The 22,703-nt window shown below is 35.3% G+C and overlaps 2 protein-coding genes and 1 long non-coding RNA gene across 3 annotated transcripts; 1 reads left to right on the top strand and 2 right to left on the bottom strand.

Moving 5' to 3' along the window:
• Positions 1-378: 378 nt before the first annotated feature.
• Positions 379-1,758, bottom strand: LOC126708138 (uncharacterized). Its single transcript, XM_050407953.1, has 2 exons — positions 1,153-1,758; positions 379-1,077 (listed from the first exon to the last, which is right to left on the bottom strand). The coding sequence occupies exons 1-2, from the start codon at positions 1,636-1,638 to the stop codon at positions 379-381; spliced, it is 1,185 nt and encodes a 394-aa protein (XP_050263910.1). The 5' UTR covers positions 1,639-1,758.
• Positions 1,759-7,578: 5,820 nt separating this feature from the next.
• Positions 7,579-9,679, bottom strand: LOC126710147 (uncharacterized). The gene is made up of 2 exons (XR_007649580.1): positions 9,526-9,679; positions 7,579-8,922 (listed from the first exon to the last, which is right to left on the bottom strand). It is a non-coding gene; the product is annotated as an uncharacterized LOC126710147 (long non-coding RNA).
• A 1,388-nt stretch (positions 9,680-11,067) lies between these two features.
• Positions 11,068-19,946, top strand: LOC126710193 (potassium transporter 5-like). The gene is made up of 8 exons (XM_050410576.1): positions 11,068-11,451; positions 11,999-12,224; positions 13,964-14,212; positions 14,816-14,866; positions 17,253-17,513; positions 17,596-17,763; positions 18,384-18,638; positions 18,719-19,946. The coding sequence occupies exons 1-8, from the start codon at positions 11,281-11,283 to the stop codon at positions 19,675-19,677; spliced, it is 2,340 nt and encodes a 779-aa protein (XP_050266533.1). The 5' UTR covers positions 11,068-11,280; the 3' UTR covers positions 19,678-19,946.
• The last annotated feature ends 2,757 nt before the right edge of the window (positions 19,947-22,703 follow it).

Raw genomic sequence — 22,703 nt, 5'->3', positions numbered from 1 at the left:
AACCTAAGTCCTGCATGGCTCCTCGGGCCACAGACTTAGGAGAAATTATTACTTATGACAGATTGGGAAATTATTACTTAGGGGAAATCATTTTAAGGCGTGCGTGCAGTCTAGCACCATTGCAACCCTCATTCAAATTCGCTGCCCAGCATCCTTTTTATCTCAACCGTTTACATTTATTTATGTCGTTGCAAACGTTAAAAAAAAAAAAGAGGGAGCGGTACTAGCATACATCCATAGAAAGCAAGGCAAACATTCTATATTAATATTCCAAGGTCAATACAAACAGAGGTCCTTACAAAAGAGTGCAAAAACAGGACGACTCTCATTCAAAAAAAAAAAAAAAGGAAGGGAATACAGAAATTAAAAGCCTAAAGGCTAAGCCTTAGCAGGAGGATCTTCTTTCTGCTCTGGCTGAGGAGGAGGAGCCTCGATGGTAGGGTCCGTGGTAGGATCCTTCGCTTTATCAGGCACAGGGACGGCATCAGGCACCGCCAGATCCTGCTCCGAAACCGCTTGGGCGCCATCAGGATTCTCTCGAATCTCCTGAGGATAGAAGATGTTCTCGGGCAGTCTCAACGCCGAATTCGCAGGAATTCCTGCAGCATCAAGGGCATGAGCCCATGAGATACTGCAGTAGTCCCTGCACACCTCGGGGATCTCCTCGGATAGCCTGGCCTCCGTTTCTTGGACCTCGAGCTGGCGAGAAGCACTCTTTTCAGCCTCTGCAGCCTCTCGGATCAGCTGAGCCTCCTCTTTGACCCGCCGCAGCTCATCCTTGATTTTTTGCAGGGCAACCTTGAGATCCAGCACTGCCTGCTTCTCGGTGGCAAGGTTGATCTGGGTCGAGTACAGCTCTTTGCGCTGATCCTCCACCTGGGTCTCAGCACTTTTCAAACTGGCCTCTGCACTCTTGCGCCGTTTCTCCGACTCCTTGAACTTCTCCGTGAGTTCAAGGTGATCGTGCTTGAGGGACCCCAAGGCTTTCTCCATCTCCGTCCGAGACTGGGTCTCAGCCTCAGCCCGACTGCGATTATCATGACAAAACTCCTCCGCCACAAATACCTGCTGAGTAATCTGCGAACGAAACAAGATTGGTTTAAAATTTGACGGGGTTAAATAAATTAATAAAACAGTAAAAGGGTCACTTACCATCGCGAGATCCCTTTTGAGGGATAGGAAAATCTTGGGCTGAGAGAACCGCCTGTAAGCCTCCATATCCCGAGGAAGGAGTAGGGGTTGCTCCAAGGCATCAGCTACGTACCCTGCTCGGCCCCGGTTATACTCTCGGATTGACGCATTGTAGGGAATGGCAACCCCATCTAGCTCCAACTTGGGGCTCCATGTGCGCGGGGTGGCGCGCACCTCAACACGGTTCTCCTCATCCCGGCTTTCTGCGGAGTCACCCCTTCTGCTCCTTGGCGCCCGGGTGGTCTTTTGTTGCTTGGTCGGCTGGGCAACCACCTCACCCTCCTCAGGAGTGTCAACCGGCCTTTTCTTCTTCAGGTCCGGATTAACCTTAAAGCCTAGGTCCGAGGGAATCTGAGAGGCCACAGGGGGAAGGGTCTGGGCCTGTGACTGAGTTGGTCCTTTTGATGACTGACCTTTTGATGATTGACCTTTCCCTCGGGAGGCCATCAACTCCCGTAAAGTTTTCCCTTCCCGGCCATGGGTTCTATCTCTTTGTCCGAGGGGTCGTCCGAGCAGGTTATGATTATGGGAGCACCAACTACGGAGTGTTGGTCCTGGTCTCCTTCAGGATCAAAAAGCTCAACCAAGGGGGCTTGCTGAACCTCCTCCTCGAAATAAAACTCGTCTATCTCTTCCTCAAGGGAAAGACGAGATGATTCGGCTTCCCCTTCAACCGGAACAGCAACGCCAGGCTCGTCTGGCGGAGGTAGTTACTCTGCTAGATAGGGATCTCGAACGCCGGGTAGTACGACTGGTGGAAGATCACGTTGAGCTAGGAACCCGGTCTTAGACATGTCAATTCTAGCCAACCTCGGACTGCCAGCCTTTATGGCGTGACCGATAGCTTGGAAAGAGTGGCTTAGAGGTTGATAGCCCAGAACCAGATGAGCTGCCCGTAACTGTCTGTCCTCAATAACGTAAATTTCCGACCTTAGAAGGTAGTTCAACGTTGGCACATTCACGAGGTTTAGCCGAGGAGCGACATGAACTTTATCTGCAAACGTCCAAGAAAAGTGGGATTAGTTCATGAAATTTTCCAATTGTAAAGAAAGCGAGAAAAATAACCCCCCAATACTAAACCCTTTCCCGAAAAGGATTGGCCCTAAAGACACCGCACCTAGGATTCCTGCCCGAGTTGGACAATGAATACCATCGAACCACTCCCCCGAAACAATAAGGAAATCGTTCTTCACGGTCTTATTGGATATTGGGAGACAAGAGATCAACCTAACGACCTCGGATCGGGATTTAAGATAATACCCTCCGTTCTCAATGTGGTGACACTCGTACAGATAAACCACATCGTGCCAGGTAAGGCCTAGATTCATCCGCTCGTCTAGGACATCTACATAGCCTAGTATCTTGAACATGTTTGGGGCACACTGATGCGGCGTCAACCTATGGTTGAACAGGTATTCCCTTGTAATCCTACGCATGGGAAGTGTCATCCTTCCCTCTATGAAAGCAATCATGGGGATAACAACTTCTCCCTCGCCTCTATCTGTCAATAATCCTTCAAAAGGACAGTACTGCAGCCCCACCCCCGGGGGAATGTGGTATTTTGCCCTAAAGGCCTCCATAGCGGCCGGAGTTTTTACTAGTTTTTCGAATCTACCCATCTGAGCTGAACTGGAGGAATGAAAATAAAGACCGAGGAGAAAAGTAAAGTCCGAGGAGGGAATCGAAACGGCGAAATGAATGAAATTTACTGATACCTTCACAAAACGCTCAATGGGATGCCTGGAAATCTCTCTTGGAGGAGATGCTTCACGAAAAACGGCTATGGAGGCTTAGCAGACGCAAGTATTTGTAGATCTCTGGAGTTCTCTGGAGTCCTCTGGGGTTTATGAGATGCAGATAAAAAGAAAACTGAACCCCTCTGACATCTTATATAGCCGGGAAGAGAGAGAAAAGATCGCTCCTGCCTAAAAATTCGAGAAAAAATGATGGCTGTTCGATCCACGCCTCACCATTGGATGAAGGGGACAGAAAGCCTCCGGAAGTAAATGGCCGCGCCTCGTAAATTGTAGCGCGTCCAAAGTAACTGCCCGCACGCGTGCCCCAAGCCTTCCTTACTTCCATCCTCTCACTAACATCAAAACCTCGCTTTTCTCCTCGAAAGGAGATAATTAAAAACCGGAGTTTTGAGGGGCTATTGTGGGGCCCAGCCCAAAATAATGGGCTAGTTAAACTACGGGCCCGTCCGAGGAGCATCCTGTCCGAGGAGAAGTCACAGCCAAAACCTTATTCAAGCCCAATTGCAGTAAAAGAAACCTGTCCAAGGAGTAACTCCTCCTCGGACATTACGAAGTCCGGACGAAGAGCTCGCCCCAACCATTGCAGTTCATCCTCCAAGCATATAAAAAAAGAATAAAACCCAAAATATTTCATGGAAAGCTGCCACCACCACATTAAATGTGTCACAACCACCCTCTTGGCCGCATTAATGAGGAAAAGACCCCTGAACAGTACTACATTGGCCACTGCAACTCACAAGGGAGTGATAAGGGTGTCTGATAGGACAGGTGCTCAAGTGGGGGCTTAGATGATCAACAAGTGTAAGGTTCAAATAAGAATGAGAGAGCTATATAATGTAGTGGAGTCCCTCAAAGAGGGCGACAAAAAAATGTATTCGGCACTCAGGAAATAGAATCTTCTGTTAGATATCCATTCTTGTGTTTTTGTTCCTGCAATAATATTGTCCATGCATTAGACCGACTAAGCTCACTGAGGCTAAGTTCTTTAACCCATCCTCTACAAATATTTATTGTGTGTTGCACCTTGGGCCGAGGCCTGATCAATAGGGGTTGGACCAGGAAAATCGTGCAACTACAAAATTGTATGTTTGTAAAATAAAAATTATTATTTATAATTTATTGATAATTTTTGTAGTGTTTGTTAATCTAAATTTTATAAGTTTATAAATAAAATCATTCTATTTAATTGATTAACTCAATTATAGTTTTATTATTAATTATTAACATATATTTGTAGAGGGATAAAAAAATTTAGATTTAGTATTTACTATTTAATTATGGGAAAACAATAAATTCATCAAGTACCTCGTAAAAAATTCAAATTTATTATTATTATGTAATTTAGCTTGGTGATACATATTATTATTTTTTAAATATGTTAGATAAATCTGTTTCTTTAAATCCAACTCATATACAAGGGAAACAATCACTTAGTTACAAAAACAAAAAGGAATTAAGAAGTGAATTTTAAGAGCATTTAAAGATTCTCAGCCAAAAAAAAAAAAAAAAAAAACATTTAAAGAAATTTCTCATACACAGCACAAATGACAAAACTCTGTTTTGAACAGAGTTGGTAAAAGTAGCCATTACCTTCAATTCTCCTTCTAACTTTCCATTGAATGGTTTTATAATCACTGAAACCATTTTATTCACTTAATTTGTCAACAGTTTACTTCTAAAAAAAAGAAAAAGAAAAAGTAGCTAGACAACAATTTTACTACTTTAGTAAATGATATATATATATATATATATATATATATATTAGAAGACTTTCGAGGACAAAAGACAAAATCCAGACACAAGCCGCACGTGACAGTGTCTAACCCGCACGTTGTTGTTCCTTTTTTCATTGCTTGAGTCGATCAAGTGATTTTTACAGATTTACTTCCCACTCTCCTTGAAAGACTTCTCCGACTACGAACTGTATACGAAGAACTGGAAACTAATACACACTCGTGCCAGTGTATGTATCACTTTTTCATTTATTTTTTTTAATTCTGTAGTTAATAATGAAAGGGGAATCTAAGCCCTATATTTCTTTGTAAGGAATATCAGAAGATATTAATTGATTTATTACAAGATTCTTATTCATACTTCATATCACCCTATATTTTATATATAAAAAGAATTGTAAACACAGAGAGAGAGAGAGAGAGAGAGAGAGAGAGAGAGAGAGAGAGAGAGAGAGAGAGAGAGAGAGGCCAAAACGCTCAAAAAATGAAAGAATTGAGCAGAATTTGGGTCCAAGTGTTGATTGGCATTTGGACTAGATTCTCCTAGATTTTTATTTTCTTTTTTGGTCTTGGCTTGCTCCTCATTCAAGTCAAACCTTGCCAACTGAGAATTTCACTCAGATTTCAAATTTTCCTTATTACCACATTGTTCAGAAACTCATTCTAAATCCCAAGCATCCAGTATATATACCCATTTTCAGCTTCAGTTTAAAGGATACCTAGAAAACCTTAGGACCTTGGAAAGTTTTTCAGTCCTCCGGCCCCTAGGGTTGATTTCTCAAACATCTCTAAAAGGATTCTCTTTGCATAGAATGCTAGTGCATGCAGGTAAAGTTTTCAACCCTTCTCTTCAATTATATCCTAGTTCTCTCATACTTCTATTTTATGTTCTTCACATGTTCTTGTATGTTATTATGTTAGATTTAGGTTGTTCTTAGTTTTCATAATCAATATGTTTCTATAGTTTTCTAATAATTTTATGTTCACATGCTTACAATTAGGGTTTCTATCTAATTATGAACATGTTTCCACGCTTTTATTATAACAAATATAGTCACATATTTAGATTATTAGGGTTGTTCATCTAGAACACACATATTCACTATCTTTCAATTCCAATTTTTTCACATGTGATTGCATGCCTAGTTTTGGGTTTTCTCACCATGTTTGTATGAATGCTTGTTCAATTTTTGATAACATGTTCTTGAATGCTATACTTATTATTTGGATAATGCAATATAATCATTGGATAGTCTAGAAAATTGGTTTCATTGGGTAAGGTGAGTGTCTAACTCATTCCCATCTTGTAACCTAAACTCTAAACTTATATAAAAGGTTGGTAGATAGATATTTTTTCTTATACTTGTCAATTTCTAGATTGTAACTAGGAATTAAATGTACTACTTTTGGGTGCTACCACCTAGGCCTCCTAAATTTATAAAATAGACTATTTTGAGGGAGTCTAACGTCCTAAACAACTTGTGTTTTTAAGGAAATGACAATTAATGATATTTTATTGATAATTCAGTAGAATTTATACACATAATTCAAGTTCAATAATGTGAAAGATAGACCTACCTCCTAAACTAATGGCCATTGAAAGCTCACTTAGTGTGTAAAACACTAGTGAATGTTTAGATCCCCAATTACAAAATAACCAACACAAGCTTATACTCAACAATATATGTGCGGAATGATAAATATAAGCTATACCCAAACATGCAAACTATTCTTAGCCATAATTTAATCACAACACAGTAGTAATTAAAAGCAAAGAGTAAGGGATAGAGAAGCAAACGCAAGATAATACTGGTATGTGTTATCGAAGAGAAAACCGAAGAACTTGGCGAAAAACCTCTTCGCTGCCCTCTAAGTGGTAAAATGATCCATTAGAAAATCAGTTGGAATACATGAATAGCAATTGACCATCCAAGCCTAATCTACCTAATACATCTAAACCCTCCAAGCTTCTTGATCCAACAAGGTTACACCTAATGTAAGGTTGAATTTATTCAATCATGTGTTGGCTTTATTTCGTGCCAAAATTTCCTTGTAATTTAGCAATTAGATACCTTGTATTTAGGTGGGAATTATGTAAAGGTAGTATGTGAGAGAGTGTGAAGAAATCTCAGATGTGTGCAAGTCTTGCGACTAGATCTCGCGACTAACAAGTCGCCAGAATAGAACACATGTGAAGCATGCAAAGGGAGCTGAAGGGTTATGCCAATTGTAGCACTACAGGACAAAACTTTTAGTCTGGCCAAGCAGTAAGCTCGCGACTCAAACTCGTGACTCGTTCCAGTCTCGAGGCCGAGTTGCCAGAATGCCTTGTTTGTTAGAAACCTGACCTTTTGCATTCCTCATACACCCTACTATAAATACACTTATACCCACAAAATGTAGAGAGCTTCCAAAGAGAATTTTGAGAGAGAAACCCTAGAAAAAACAAGATTAACCCATCCACAATCTTCATCTTTTGATTCTCCAAATTCCTCTGCTCTCACCATCTCTATTGACATATCCTTAAGAATTACATTTAATCAAATTCTTATCTCACCATACCCATATCAGTGAGAAAAATTTTTTGGTGCTTGGGAAGCAGTTTAGAAAGGACCAATTTATTTTGGTTGATGTAATAAGCTATTGCAGGATCTGGTAAGTTAGAGAAGATAAGGTTCGACATAACTTTGTTGGAGTAAGAAGTTTGGAGGGCCTAGGTGCATTAAGTAGATTAGGCTTAGAGGGTCTTCTGCTATTCATATATCCCAACTTCATTTTCTAGTGGATTATTGACTACATGGAGGGCGGCAATGTCACACCCCAAACCAAAAAGGGTCCAAAGCATGAGAAATACATCCCAAGGCTACTTGTAGATTTTTCCTTTTTGGCAAAACAAATTATAGGAGATCTTTATTTTCCTTTCTTTTCCACAGGATAAGAATATATAATCATACTAAAATCTCCACATTACAAGTCAGAGCTCTATAACATATTTACAAACAATAACTAAAAATCATGTACCTCCACATAATACATGAATATATTACAAAACTCATTAAATTACACAAAGTCACAATTTTATCAAGATTATGGACGTTAACATCAAGTCTAGGCCTACCACGCCAAAGGCTAACAAACCTCAAGCGGCCCACCTCCAATAGAATTAATGAAGGTCTCATTGAACATAGCAACATCGAGCCACCAACCATTTATAGCAAAAGTCTCCAAATTTAACATAGCACTCTAATCATCACCAAAGAAGTAAGCTCCATACTCAAGGTATAGCTAGTAAATCTGAAAACTGTTAAAGGATGGGATGAGCTAACGCCCAGTAAGTAGCATTATTAATGGAGGTGGCGGAAATGTAAGTTTCATTTTCAATAATAATAATATGGCTATATACTATAATCTGTGAGCATCAACAATATAAATTTTCAAAGCCATAATATCTAACATAAGATAAATTATCACAAATATACCACATTACCACATAGACCGGTCAAGGGATCCACCCATTCACAACTGACATGATATTTTCTTCTCTGGTATGTAGACTTTTAACCCCATGGACAATAGCCTCACCCACACACAATCAATGAACCTCTTCCTCTCCATGGGCAGTAGGGAAGAACGTGTCATCCAAAGTAAAAGGGTACTGATCTAGATTTGATTCCGTTGTCACAAAGACTACGAAAACCAAATCGGGTGATCATCAGGAAATCACATATGGCATGGTGTTGAAACCCCATAAAGCTCACAATTATACATTTTCTTTCAAATACATAGTTTATAACTAGGTAGTTTCAGAAAAATTTTAAATAATCTAACTTCCATAAAGTTTGTAAGGTTTTCAATTTCATTATTATCAAAAGATTTTCTAACAATTTCCCACATAACAAGACAAAATAAGCATCTTTAAATTTTTTAATATACCATAAAATCCAAGATTTCCTTATCAAAAATTAAATAAAAGATGCTCATTTTTCCATATCAACAATTCATGCATTTCCCCAAATGCAATACCAAATATGATGCATTTCAAATATAATCATACATATATTAAGGTTATGACACAATAGTTTTAGGAAATTATAATTTTCATAGGTAGTTTCCAAAAGTGTGTCTAACCCAAAAACATCATTTATGCAACATGTTTATTTTTCAAAAATCTCATTAAAAAGCTACTTACCTCGCAACCATAAAATCCTAATTCTCCAAGCTTCAAGGAGATTAGCTAGAACCTAAATAATATCAAGTAAACCTATCACAATAAGCATAGAGCTTGAAATTATATCTAGCCACAATTTAGGAATTGCCAAAAGAGCACTTAATTAGGCAAGCCTACTATTTAACCTCATCAATAATAATGTATTCCACTTCCAAAGTTTCTCAACAAATTGATTCACAAGGCATAAACTCTAATTTATAAAGTTAACCCATTTAATATCATCTCCAACATCATGACTAACTTTCATAAAATTTACACTACATCAATAAGAGACCCATGAAAGCAAAATCAAAATATCCTCCAAGACAAGAAATTTAGAACTTCAACTAAGTCCAAATAAACCCAAAGGCAATGGAAAATTAGATTTACCAACCATCACATGTTATAACTCAAAACCCCTAAATTTTCCACTATAAATAAACCTTAGGCAGTCATCATTAGCACAAACCATATATCCACTCATCAAATAATCCTACCAATACAAAACCCATACATACAAACACATAAATATCACTTCCAATGCTCATAAATCACATGGGTATCATTATTAAAACTTAGATAAAAAATAACCTCAAACAAAAGTGTAAAACCCACCAAAAAGATTAGAAATTTTTACCTCAAAAAAAGGATGTGAAGGTGCTTATGGGTTCTCAAGAATTTTCCGGTAATCTTACCGGAAAATGATGGTGGAAATGGTGGTATTGAGGTACTACCGGGAGAGTTTGAGAGAGTGAAGAGAAGTGTTATACTGGAAATGAAAAAGAAGAAAAATAAAGAAATGAGAAGTGAGGAGCCGATCAAAGAGATAAGGGGATAAGTGAAAATGAGTGGTGGGGAAGGGTGATAGGTGGGGTAGTTGGGAAGCACGTGGGAACTAAAAGAAATCTACCCCTTTTTTTTTGTGTCTGACTGGGACGTTATAGGCAGAAAGGTTTTTCGCTGAGTACTTCGGTTTCCTCTTCGATATCATATCGCTGTGTTATTTTTGTGTTTGCACATTTCTTCCCTTTCTCTTTACCTTTTAATTACTGTTGTGATTGTGATTAATTATAGTTTAGAGTGTGTTACCTGTTTGGGTTTAGCTTATATTCATATTTTGCACATATATTGTTTGATTATAAGTGTGTGTTGGTAACTTGTAATTTGGAGGTCTAAACGTTCATTGGTGTTTTATACACTATTTGAACATTCACCTAACCTTGTCCTTTTTAGCTTATCGGATCCCGCAATTATTCCATTGCATCAACTAAAATGAATTGGTTCTCTCTTGAATTGCTTCCCAAACACCAATAACCTTCTCACTGCTTTGAATGTGGTGAGGTAAGGATTTGGCTTAAGTTCCTCTTAAGGGTATGACAATGAAGAGGGTGAGAGTAGAGGAATTTGGAGAATCAAAGGTATAAAATTGTGAATGAATTAATTTTGTTGTTCTCTAAGGTTTATCTCTCAAAATTCTTTGTGAAAGTCATCTACATTTCATGGGTATAAGGGTATTTATAGTAGGGTATGAGAAGAAATGTGAAAAGTCATTTTTTTGCAAAACAGCTGTCCTGACCCTTTAACTTCCTGCATGCTTCACACGTATGCTGGATTCTGGTGAGTCACCACTCGCAAGTCAATTACGAATTCTAGTCTCGAGAAGCCTTTTGATGCACACACTTGATCAATTCTTCATACTCTCATACACAACCCTTACATTATTCCTATCTGAAAACAGGGTTTCTAAATGCTGAATTACAAACAAATTTGGTATGGAATAAAACCAACATATAGTTGAATAAATTCAACCTTACAGCCACAATGACCATACTCTTAAGACTAGGACATTACTAAGATTAACAATGCAATTAACCCATAGCTCAACTCACTAACCTGTTGGGCCATATATAGCTTTGTGGTTCCTATAAACCCGGAGTCGACTAACTAATAGATAGTCTTTAACAATTATAAAAAGAAAAAATCAATATAAGTAACGTACTTCACTAAGAAAAATCAATATGCGTAACGTACTTCTCTTCTTATTATTGGCGAAACACACATAGGGTAGGGCTTTTTTCCATCCTATTTTTTAATCCTTAGCTTTTCTTGTGGGTTTTTTTTTTTAATTGGTTTTTTGGGGGTGTGCCTCCTGTTTTGGATATAAATATGTATCACCCATTCTTGCATCTAGGAATTAACCCCTCCGGAGCCTCATCATCGCCACCTATTCATAGATCCTTCTCACTTCTAAATCTAATCCCTCCTTTAATTATATGTAAGTGAGTTTATGAGAGACTTTCCAAAAAAGAGTTTTAAGAGACTGGGAAGGCTAGGATAGTTGTATTGTGCTTTCTTTGGATCACCTTGTATACAATCCGTGATACATAGAAACATGGAAATATCTGATGGTATAGAAGAAGATAAAATCGAACAAAGCCAAGAAGAGGAAGTTCCTCATCAACAACTCAATGGGAAGAAACTTTCATGTCATAAGTTGCGAAGACACGACTCCTTAGACATCGAATCCAGCAGCGTACGAGGTCTTCATGGCCATGACTCCAAGGTCTCCTTTTAATATTAATAATTAATGTGTTTTTTACTTTTTTACATATTTTCAGTCTAGCTAGAGCAACATCTTACATGACATCTTTACTAAAAACACTTTTTGGTTAAACGCTTAGATTTTTCAGTTATTTCTATATATTTAGTTTCAAATGGTTTTTTTTTTTTTTTTTTTTTTTAGGATTTCAAATCGTTTTCATGTCAAGGCCAATCGAAATACTAAAAGAAAGACTGGACCTATCATATTAATTGATGGATGTCATTTAGTACATCAATCATACTTCTATCAATTCAAATCTTTCATATACATTTTTTTTTTGGGGGTTATAATACTGTATTATTAAAAGTGATGTACATCATTGATGATATAGTAAAGAACACGGAGTAAAATTGACCACAAAAAAAGAAAAAAAAAAGTTAAGCAACTGTAATAATTCTTCTTCTTCTTAGTCTTTTTTATTTATTTTTATAATCATTCTTCTTCGTCTTTTTTAATTAACACAAATTCTGATTTTAACATACACGTGTATTTTCTGGATTTTTTTTAGACTATGGCGTGGAAGGTGATCTTGCACCTAGCATTTCAGAGCATCGGAATTGTTTATGGGGACATTGGTACATCACCATTATATGTGTTTGAAAGCACCTTTACAAAAGGCATAAACCATAACGATGACATTTTGGGAGTCCTTTCTATGATCTTTTACACCCTCACACTGATCCCTTTGGTCAAATACGTTTTCGTTGTCTTACGAGCCAATGACAATGGTGATGGTAAGATTTTACATCCTTATTTAGCTGCTCTTTAGGTTAATATATAGACATACAAGTTGCACGTAATCACAGGCTACCCCATGCGTTTTCCATGACAATTTACTGTGCACCAAGTGAATATATATATATTCTCTGTCTTACCAGATTTATTGGTCAGCAGAATGCCAGTCCTTGTCCGGCTCGTACTTTTGTTTTTTTTTTTTTTTTAATAAAAAGAGAGCGGATATTTTAAATGAGTTCCATGCTAAATATTTTCATTATTCTATTATCAATCATTACTTGCAAATATTTACACATTGATTTTTCAAATTATTTCTTTGAAGGGGTGAATTTTCTATTGTAAATCCTCTTCTCAGCTAGCTTCTGAATATACTAAATCCTACACCACAGTTTTTTCTGGTTTCTTTAGTAGTGGATTAAATTTGAGATATTTTCCCAATTTCTTATAAATGTAAATAATGTTACCTTTAAAAAGTCCTCTCACCTCAATTTTGTCATGGGTGCATATTTAATTGAAATTCAAATACCAAATACTTGTAACTAACTCCAAAACTCTACAATAAGATTAGGTAAAAATGATACATTAAAAAAAAAAATGGGCACCTTTGAATAACCTACTATATATTTTAAAATCTTTTTAAAACATTTTCAGATTCTCTCTTGAAAGAAAAGTTCAAGACGCGCGAACTCAAGTTTCTAAGGATTCCATTGTATTAAAGTATAGAGCTTTCAAGTGTTATATAAAAGTACCAAAGCTTCTACAAATTTTATTACAAAAAATGTACAAATTGATGTAAAAAAATTATAATTAGTACCACTTATACAATATAATTAATAAATGAATATTTAAATTTTTTCTTCTGATTAATAACAAGTTAGTTTATAGGTTTATGTAATAAAATTTATAGTATTTTTAATATTGTTTAAATAAAATAATTTTTTTTTTTAAATGAAATTTTGTTTGTATGCATTAAAGTAAACATGGAGGGAATTCACGAACTAGGGAGAAGCTTGACTAGCCAGCCCCGATCTATAAATGAGAAGACCGTTTCCAAAAACGATTCAGCGCGTACCAAGTCAAGTTCAGACCTTAAAAGTCAAAATTGCAAGCACCTGGCCTCTTTTAGAAGAAGAAAATAATAGTAATAAAGCCTTTTAGTTTAATGGTTAAACATCATATGAGCTCTGTGGAAGGCTGGAAGATTCAAAATATCCAAACTTTTCCACTGCTCGTGAAGAAAAGTGGGGTTGGTGGTCCATCATGATCCCCAGATTTAGGACATGGCTTTACTTTTTAATATTCATGAGCATGCATGTATGTTATAATTTAATAGAATAAACTTCCACAATAACGGTCCCTTTTATATTTCTCATATGTTTTCTCAAAAGTCTTTTAACTTTCATTGACTAATGAAGTTTATAATACGTACATACACATGCGCACCCATAATTAAAAGAAAAATTACCTGCTGCGAGACATGCTATATCGCAGGTATAATTTTATAGTCATTTTAATCCAAGCTTAGATGTGACGTGACCATTTTTAAAAACGTTACCCAATTATTCTAACTTTAGCTCAGAACAAGTCTACTGCATTAGCCAAAAAAAAAAAAAAAAAGAGATTGCATAGTAACATTGTTTCTGATTTATTTCTACATTTAAACTTTTTCCTAGAGCAAGAAAGAAAATTGAACAAATATATTGTTACTTCTAATTGACGAGTAATTAAACTATCTTAGGAGGCACATTTGCTCTGTACTCTCTCATATGCCGATATGCAAAGGTCGGTTTGATCCCTAGTCAGCAAGCTGAAGACCAGGAGGTCTCAAATTTCAAGCTTGATTCACCAAATAACAGTCTAAAGAGGGCATCATGGCTTAAGTCTAAGCTAGAGAATAGCCAGTTTGCAAAGCTCTTCCTTTTGTACGCCACCATGCTTGGTACTTCCATGGTGATTGGAGATGGTGTGCTCACTCCTTGCATCTCAGGTCTGTTTATTTTCTTATTTGATGTTTCTCTAAAGGCGAAACCTACTGAGAATTATGAATTATCCCTATACTGCATGTTTATATAACATAAAACAAATAAATTATACAGCTGTTAAGACGAATCCTGTAGCACAATACTGTAATATAAAATAAATAATTTATATTATATGGAATCTCTCCCACGAGGAAATTTTGGGTTAGGTTTATTAGTATGACTCTTATAACACTTATAGAAGAAAAGGGATTTTTTTTTTTTTTTTTTTAATGTGAATTTTTAGTTTAGTTTCCATTGATAGTTTGATATTGTATGAAAAATTAGATAAATACACTAAAATTAGAATTTAGGAATAGTTTTTTTTTTTTTTATTTATTTAAGTCTTTGTCAAAAGAATATAGTATAATGGAGTTAGAATATGATAAGATTGATGATTGATGATTTATGCTTCAAATTGATGATCTACGCATCCCTTGTCCGCACGCCATTCAAATTTCGTAGGTTTCGTAGGTTTCGTAGGATTTGTAGGAATTTAGTCTTTACTCTCTTATTTTCTTATCTGACTTTTGACTTTAAAATGATTTTCTGTCACTTTTGATTGATGGCAGTTTTATCAGCTGTGGGAGGGATCAAGAAAGCTACATCTGCAGTGACAGATGGTACTACGTACATCACATGCACTCTTTTTTCTTGGATTGCCATTTCTTCTTATCTTCCACTTTAATGTATGATGCATTGCATGGTATACATATATATTTACAATGTTATTAATTTTGGTTTCCAACTTTGACTGCTAATTAAGAAGTAGATAAAAATAGCTGAATTTATGACTTATAAACATAAAATGTTGAATCCATGACTCTAAGACAAGGAAGGTGAGGCACGCTTTGAGTTGGAATCTTTCCTCTTTTCAAAGGAGTACCAAACTATCGAAAATGAAATTTTGGAGAGTTTTAAACTTTGAAATTTACATATAGGCTAAGCGCTAGAGTCCTTAAATGTTTTGTGGCCGAATTAAAGAGTACGAGGGTTATCTACGTTGAAAAATTGCATGTGCATGCGTGCCCATACTCCAATATTTTTTTTGGAATGAGAATTTTGAAATATCTATGGTCAGATTACATTTTAGCTTTTTAACATTTTAACAATATCATTGTTTAAATTTCACGTTTTTATATGTTAAAACAATACAAAAAACCCATAAAAAAAATACAAAAAAAATGAGCTTATAGATCAAATAGTTTACAACGTCCAATTAGCATGGAATTTTGTATCCATGTATCATGAACATATAATCTAATAGTGTGATTTTCAAAATATTGATCTAATAAAAATTTATTAAGTGGTATAATGTCAATTATATTGACATCATTTGCAATTTGAACTCAACTATATATATATAATTTATAGCAAAAATGTATAGTGGTCCTATTTTATAGCAAAAAAAAAAAAAAAAAAGGTTGTGTCTTTATTTTTTATATATAATTTTTATTTTGAAAATATAATTTATAAGTGAATAAAGCAATTTGGAAATCAATAGGAAAGTGACTCTATTTTCTAGGGAGAAATGATATGTTTACAATATTTTCACAATATTTTTATAACAAATCCTAAGTGGCAGGTTGTTATTGGTTGTTATTGTTGGGGCAAAAAAGTAATCTTGGTTTTAGGTTTAAATTTGAACCAATAACAATTAATCACCTATGATTTGTTGTGAAAATGTTGTGGACGTAGCACCTCTTTTTTTTAGGCAATGTTTTAGTAGGAGTTAGAATTGTATTTTTACCGAATTGTCCTTCAGTTTTGTCTTTACTTAAACATAGGGTTGTAGGGCATTTTTGAAATAAAAAAATAAGGATCCCAAACAGGGGACACCCTTAAATAGTGTGTGTACATATATATATATATATATATATATTAAGGCCTCGTTGTTGTATTACATAATACAACATCCTCAAGCAATAATATAGTTAATTCATTCCTTATGGAGAAATCATATGTCCACAACATCTTTACTACAAATCCTAAGTGGTAGGTTGTTATTGTTGGGACAAAAAACTAATCTTAGTGTTAGGTTCAAATTTGAACCAATAACAACTAACTACTTATGATTTGTTGTAAAAATATTGTGGACGTAGCACATCTCTTTCCTATGTCACCGTGATAGCTAGACGGTCAATTTATGCAGAAGGATAGAAAGACAAAATAGTTTATTTAAATTTTTACGAATAATGTTGTCTAGATTGTTTTATGGGCTGTTGAATGTGGAGCTCTGTTAATCAAACCTTTTTCTAAATGATATTAATTTAGTCCACTTTCATTTTCTTAAAAAGATTGTATGACTTTTATATTCAGTAATCACCAGAAAGACACTTAGGCAATTCATACATTTTAGGAAACTTTTTATGAGAAATTGAAAAAGTTGGTTTATGGAAAATTGAAAGTGTTACCAACTTTTTCAATTTCCCATAAAAAAATTCTTAAAATAGTTTACTAACATATGCCCAGGCATATATTAGTAAGAGAAATGCTAACGGATGCCCTTAAAGACAATGGTTAATAATCCATTTAAAGAAAGTTTTTATGGGGAAAAAAAAAAATTAATGTTTTGACATCTTTTCCCATTTTCCACAAAAGTTGTGTCAAAACTTTTCCAAAATGGATTATTAACTATTACCCTAAGGGCAGTCGATAGCATGACCCTATATAGTAAATTCAGTCAACTAAAGTGCAATAAGCATTAGGCATTAATCAAGTACTAAGTTTTTCTCATTAAAAAAAAAATAAATTAAAAAAAAAAAGGTACTAAGCTTTTAAACTATGGGCACAGTAATTATTGGGCTCTCAGTTCTTTTCTGGCATCCATATGTCTTCAATGATCCTAATTGAAGCTTGAGTAGCCAAAATGAGAAACTACCTGCACCAACTTTTTAGAGAAAATTATATTATCATACATAAACGAAATCAAATCAAATGATCCTTAATCCTAGTTAATTATATTATCATACATGTATTACAATATTTATACTATTTCTATATTTGCAGATATAATTGTTTGGATATCAGTTGCCATCTTGATCTGCCTATTCTCGATTCAAAGATTTGGAACTGACAAAGTGGGCTACACTTTTGCTCCAATAATTTGTATTTGGTTTGCATTCATCGGTGGCATTGGCATTTTCAATTTCATCAAGTTTGATCCAACAGTTGTCAAAGCTCTAAATCCACAATACATTATAGAATATTTTCAGAGGAACAAAAAAGAAGCATGGGTTTCCCTTGGTGGCATTGTCCTCGCCATAACAGGTTAGAATTTGGTTGCATAATGAAACTATATTTGAATAACTTTGAGAAATCATTGATAGAATGTTGAAATGAAAACATGCAGGAACTGAAGCCCTATTTGCTGATGTAGGCCACTTCACAGTTAGGTCCATACAAATAAGTATGTGTTTAGTGACTTACCCCGCTCTCATATTCGCTTACACTGGACAAGCAGCCTTCCTTCGCAAGCACATTGACCTTGTCGGGGACACCTTCTTCAAGTCTATTCCTGGTAAAACATTAAGGGCCCATTTAATAATGCAGATTCAACCTACATTTTTTTTTCAAAGTATATTATATATTTTTTAAAGAAAAATTCTAAATTTACATTGTACTAACAATATAAGATTTACATTGTAGACTAAATAAATGTGTACAATGTTGTAGACATTTATTTTATTCTAGAATGTAAGATTTACATTAATAATACAATATAAACCTATAATTACCATTTTTTTAAATTTCACCTTTTTCTAAGTATAATATTTTTTCCAAATTACCCTATTTTTTAAAAGTTGAAAATAAACCCTATTATTAATTGTTTCTACAGCCACACCGTTTCTTCATATTATTCATATAGAAAAAACTTAGATATAGTACTTAGATGTTGATTCTTAGGTTTCCCTCTTAAAATTTTGCTATGGCTGAATTTAGCCATTAAAAAAAAAAAAAAAAAAAACACATCTGAATTTTAAGTGGGAAACCTAAGAATCAATATCTAGGTACAGTACCTCTATATATATATATATATTGCCCCTCCTTCGTACGGATGTTCATAATACATATCTTTTGTTAAAATTTTGTGTTATATATATTTTGTTTGATTTGCTGTTTGGACTATTTCTGATGCAGGCCCTCTGTATTGGCCAATGTTTGGTATAGCTATATTGGCAGCCATCATAGCTAGCCAGGCTATGATTTCAGGATCTTTCTCTATAATCCAACAATCATTATCACTGGGGTGTTTCCCTCGTGTGAAAATTGTGCATACATCGACTAAGTATGAAGGACAAGTTTACATACCAGAGATTAATTATCTTCTAATGTTGGCTTGTGTTGCCGTTACTTTAGGTTTCAGAAGTACAACAAGTATTGGCAATGCATATGGTAATGCCAAATTCTACTAACTTTTCATTTTTGCCTTTTCTTATCTAAAATTTTAACCCACATTCTTTGTTGCATTTCAGGAATAGCAGTGGTGTTTGTAATGACCCTCACATCTTCCTTCCTAGTACTAATCATGATAATGATATGGAAAACCCACATACTTCTCATTATCTCATATGTTCTTGTTATTGGCACTGTGGAGCTAGTCTATTTAAGCTCAGTCCTCTACAAATTTGACCAAGGAGGATATCTTCCCCTAGCCTTTGCTGCAGTACTAATGACTATTATGTATGTTTGGAACGATGTGTATAGAAGAAAGTACTATTATGAACTTGATCACAAAATCCCTCCAGATAAGCTCAAGGAAGTTATTATTGGCACAAACATTAATCAAATGCCTGGGCTTGCCATCTTCTACTCAGAGCTTGTTCAGGGCATTCCACCGATTTTCAAGCACTATGTTGAAAATGTGCCTGCATTGCACTCAGTCCTCGTTTTTGTCTCCATCAAGTCACTACCTATAAGTAAAGTTCCAATAGAACAGCGTTTCCTCTTTCGTCGAGTAGAAACTAAAGAGCACAATGTGTTTCGTTGTGTTGTGAGATATGGATACTTAGATGTGCGCAATGAGCACGAGCCTTTTGAGAAGATGTTGATTGAAATGTTGAAAGATTTTATTGCTAATGAAGTTTTTTGGTTGTCCCAAAATGTGCTTAACAATGATGAATATGGTGGAGAATTAGACGATGGAGTGGTTGATGGAGAGAATGAAAATAAGGATGTAAAGCAAGTTGATGAAGAGAAGCGACAAGAGGCAATAGAGAAGGAGATCGAGGCAGTGGACAAAGCATGGTGTGCTGGGGTTGTCCATTTGTTTGGTGAGAATGAAGTAATTGCACGCAAAGGAGCTGGTATAGGAAGGAGAATTATAATAGATTATGCTTACAATTTCTTGAAGAGAAATTTGAGACAGAGTGACAAAGTGTTTAATATTCCTCACAAGCGTATGCTAAAAGTAGGCATGACTTACGAACTTTAGAACTTGTTTTGACGGTGGTTGGATGACACTTTGATAAATTTGTACATATAGAATAAGCATGGCAGTTTCATGCATGAGCGTGACAGACATATAGCTCATCTAGATGTAAACCCTGATAATATTTATGTCAAAGAAGTTTATGTATACGCTTAAGGGATTTTGGTGCCACGTGGGAAGATGTGATGCATGTTAGAAATCTCAAGAAAACATAACAAGAAATTATATCATCCAAGTAAGCTTAACATGTCCCCCTGGTGCTACAATCTGATGTAAGACAATAATGAATTTGCTTTTAAATTATTGAAAGAAAATTTGTTTGGGTTTCAAAAAAAAAAAAAAGACATGTCCTTTGGTGATACTGTTTGGTTCTAAGGAATTAGGAACTAATGTATTAGAACTTCATTTTGTAATGTTGGCAAACCATGATCAAAACGTTTTAATCTTATTTAGACTTGCTCAAAGTATGTGCTTTTATGTAAAGTTGGAATCGAGTTACTGTAGGATTTACTGTGTAAATCTACTTGGCTCGATTGATTGAAAGTCATGTAGAATGTTTTTTTCTATAGAATTTCCAACTTAGCCCAAATTCGTTTAACGTGTAGGGTTTTATGTTTTTTCCCTATGTATAAAAGGGAAAATCCTAGCTACGTTTTAGAGTTGCTCTTTATGCTGTGTATCTGAATCTTCTGTGAGATCTAGAAGTGTTTGCCTTCACATACACTTAGGGTTTCCAATCTCAAGAATGATGTTGAAAGCTTGGTGATCAATTCAATTGTTGTTTCAAGAGTTTAAAGATACACAAATGGGAGTACTTGTACTAGCTGGGTATCCAAGAAAGAAGTAGTTTGTGGACTCGGAGCTATCATATGATTGTGGTAGTAAGTTTCCTATTCGAGGTAGCAATAGGATGTTAGTGATCTAAGTCGTTATTGTGTAAACTTCAATTCTTTCATAGTGTATTCAATTTTATCTTGAAAATAGTTAGGTTAAATTCTCCCTAGGTTTTTTACCGGTTTAGTTTTCCTGGGTTATCATATTATTATGTTCTTTATTTTCTGCACTTTACAATAATATGATATATGTGTGTTAACCTAGATTTGATAATTTGACTAAGTAATTACTTGGCTAATTAATTAGGTTAATCTGGTTGTGTTTTAAGGGGTCTAAAAATAAACAAGTGGTATTAGAGCAGGTTGCTCTCTTGTTGTAGATCTTTTGATCTAGGAGCTAATCCTTAACCCCAGTTGTCATGGAACACGGACACTCTCTTATTATTTCACCTCACTTTGATGGGAACAACTATGCTTACTGGAAAGTAAGAATGAAAGCATTCCTGAAATCTATTGATGAAAGAGTTTGGAACTCCATTGAGTACAGATGGGAGAAGCCCACTACTCCTATTAGTGAGTAGCAAACTTCTCAAAAAGAAGTAGCCATTTTTAATAGCAAGGCTATGAATGCTATTTTCAATGTTGTTTCTATGGAGGAATTTAAGAGAATCTCTAATGTTGAGATTGCTCATACTGCTTGGAATATCCTCAAGATTGTGCATGAAGGCACAAAGGCAGTAAAAATCAATAAGTTACAGCAATTAATAACTAAATTTGAAAGTATTAGAGTGTCTGATGATAAATCTTTGGATGAATTCTATGCTAAGCTTAATGATATTGTTAATTCTGTTTATAATCTGGGTGAAATCTATGATCAATCTAAAATTTTTAGGAAGATTCTTAGATCTTTAACTGAAAATTTTAGACCTAAAGTAACTGCCATCACTGAAAGTAAGGATGTGGACTCCATTCGTATTGATGAACTTGTAGGATCTCTTCAGTCCTATGAGTTGGATCTACCTAAGACTAGCAAATCCAAATCAATGGCTCTTAAATCTGTTGATGATGTTGATGTGAGTGGATTTGATGATGAGCTCTCTGCTATAGAGATTGCTTATCTTGCCAAGAACTTTAGAAACTTTCTTAGGAATAATAACAGAAGGGCAAGAGGTAAAAAGAATGCTGAACCTAGAAATTTTAGGAGGAATGATCCCACTAAGGCTAATAACACTGAAAAACCTAAAGAGAAAGTAGGTCAACCTTTTAATAATTTTATGGGTCAACAATGTTTTAGATGTCAAGGGTATGGTCATGTGAAATCTGAATGTCCAAAATTCTTGAGGTCTAAGGGTAAGGCTATGGCTGTAACCTTTAGTGATGATGAAGTTTCTGACAATAAATCTGGTAGTGATGAGAATGGAAACTTCATTGCTTTCACAACTACTGCTGTAGTTGATAAAAGTGTTGCTATTAAAGAGAACCCTTTTGATGGGGAACTCTCTGAGGATGCAGATTTACAAGAAGCCTATAATAAACTTTGCAAAGTTGCTGCAAAAGATGTTATGAATGTTGAGTTAGGCTTAAAGAAAATTGCATCTCTTGAACTTGATAAGAAAAATTTGCTTGTGAAACTGTTTGATGCTAATGAATTGTTGAATAATATGAAGACTAAGAACATGCTTTTGCTTGATAAAGTTAAGAATTTGGAACTTGAATTATCTATTGTTGGAGAACAAACTAATAGGTCTGCAAGCTCCAAACTTGATCACATGCTGTGTTCAAAAGTCTCCCTCAGACAAAACTAGTTTAGGTTTTGTAGAAAGCATCTCTATGCCTGAACCACATTCCACAAACTTTGTTCCTTCTTTTGAACCCCCTGTGAGTGAGGTTGTCAAACATGTAGAAGTTACACCTCCTAGGAAAATTAGAGTTGATCTTCAAGAATCTAAACCTAAGACTCTTAATCCTCCTAAAGGCAAGTTGCATGATAGACCTACATGGGTTTGTCATTTTTGTGGAAAGTCTGGGCATATTCATTCAAACTATTTCAAGTTGCAAGCTGCTAAGTGAGCAAACAAACCAAAAGTGTCTGTGCCTCAAGCATAAGATCTTATGGTACTTATTGGTGAATTGGTAAAGGTTCTAAACCTTTATTCCAATCTTGGAGTTTGTAATCATTCTAGTGTGAATAAGAAC

The sequence above is a fragment of the Quercus robur genome, chromosome 12, assembly GCF_932294415.1.
Source record: "Quercus robur chromosome 12, dhQueRobu3.1, whole genome shotgun sequence".
NCBI lineage: Eukaryota > Viridiplantae > Streptophyta > Magnoliopsida > Fagales > Fagaceae > Quercus > Quercus robur.
This window is presented reverse-complemented; position numbering and strand designations above follow the sequence as displayed.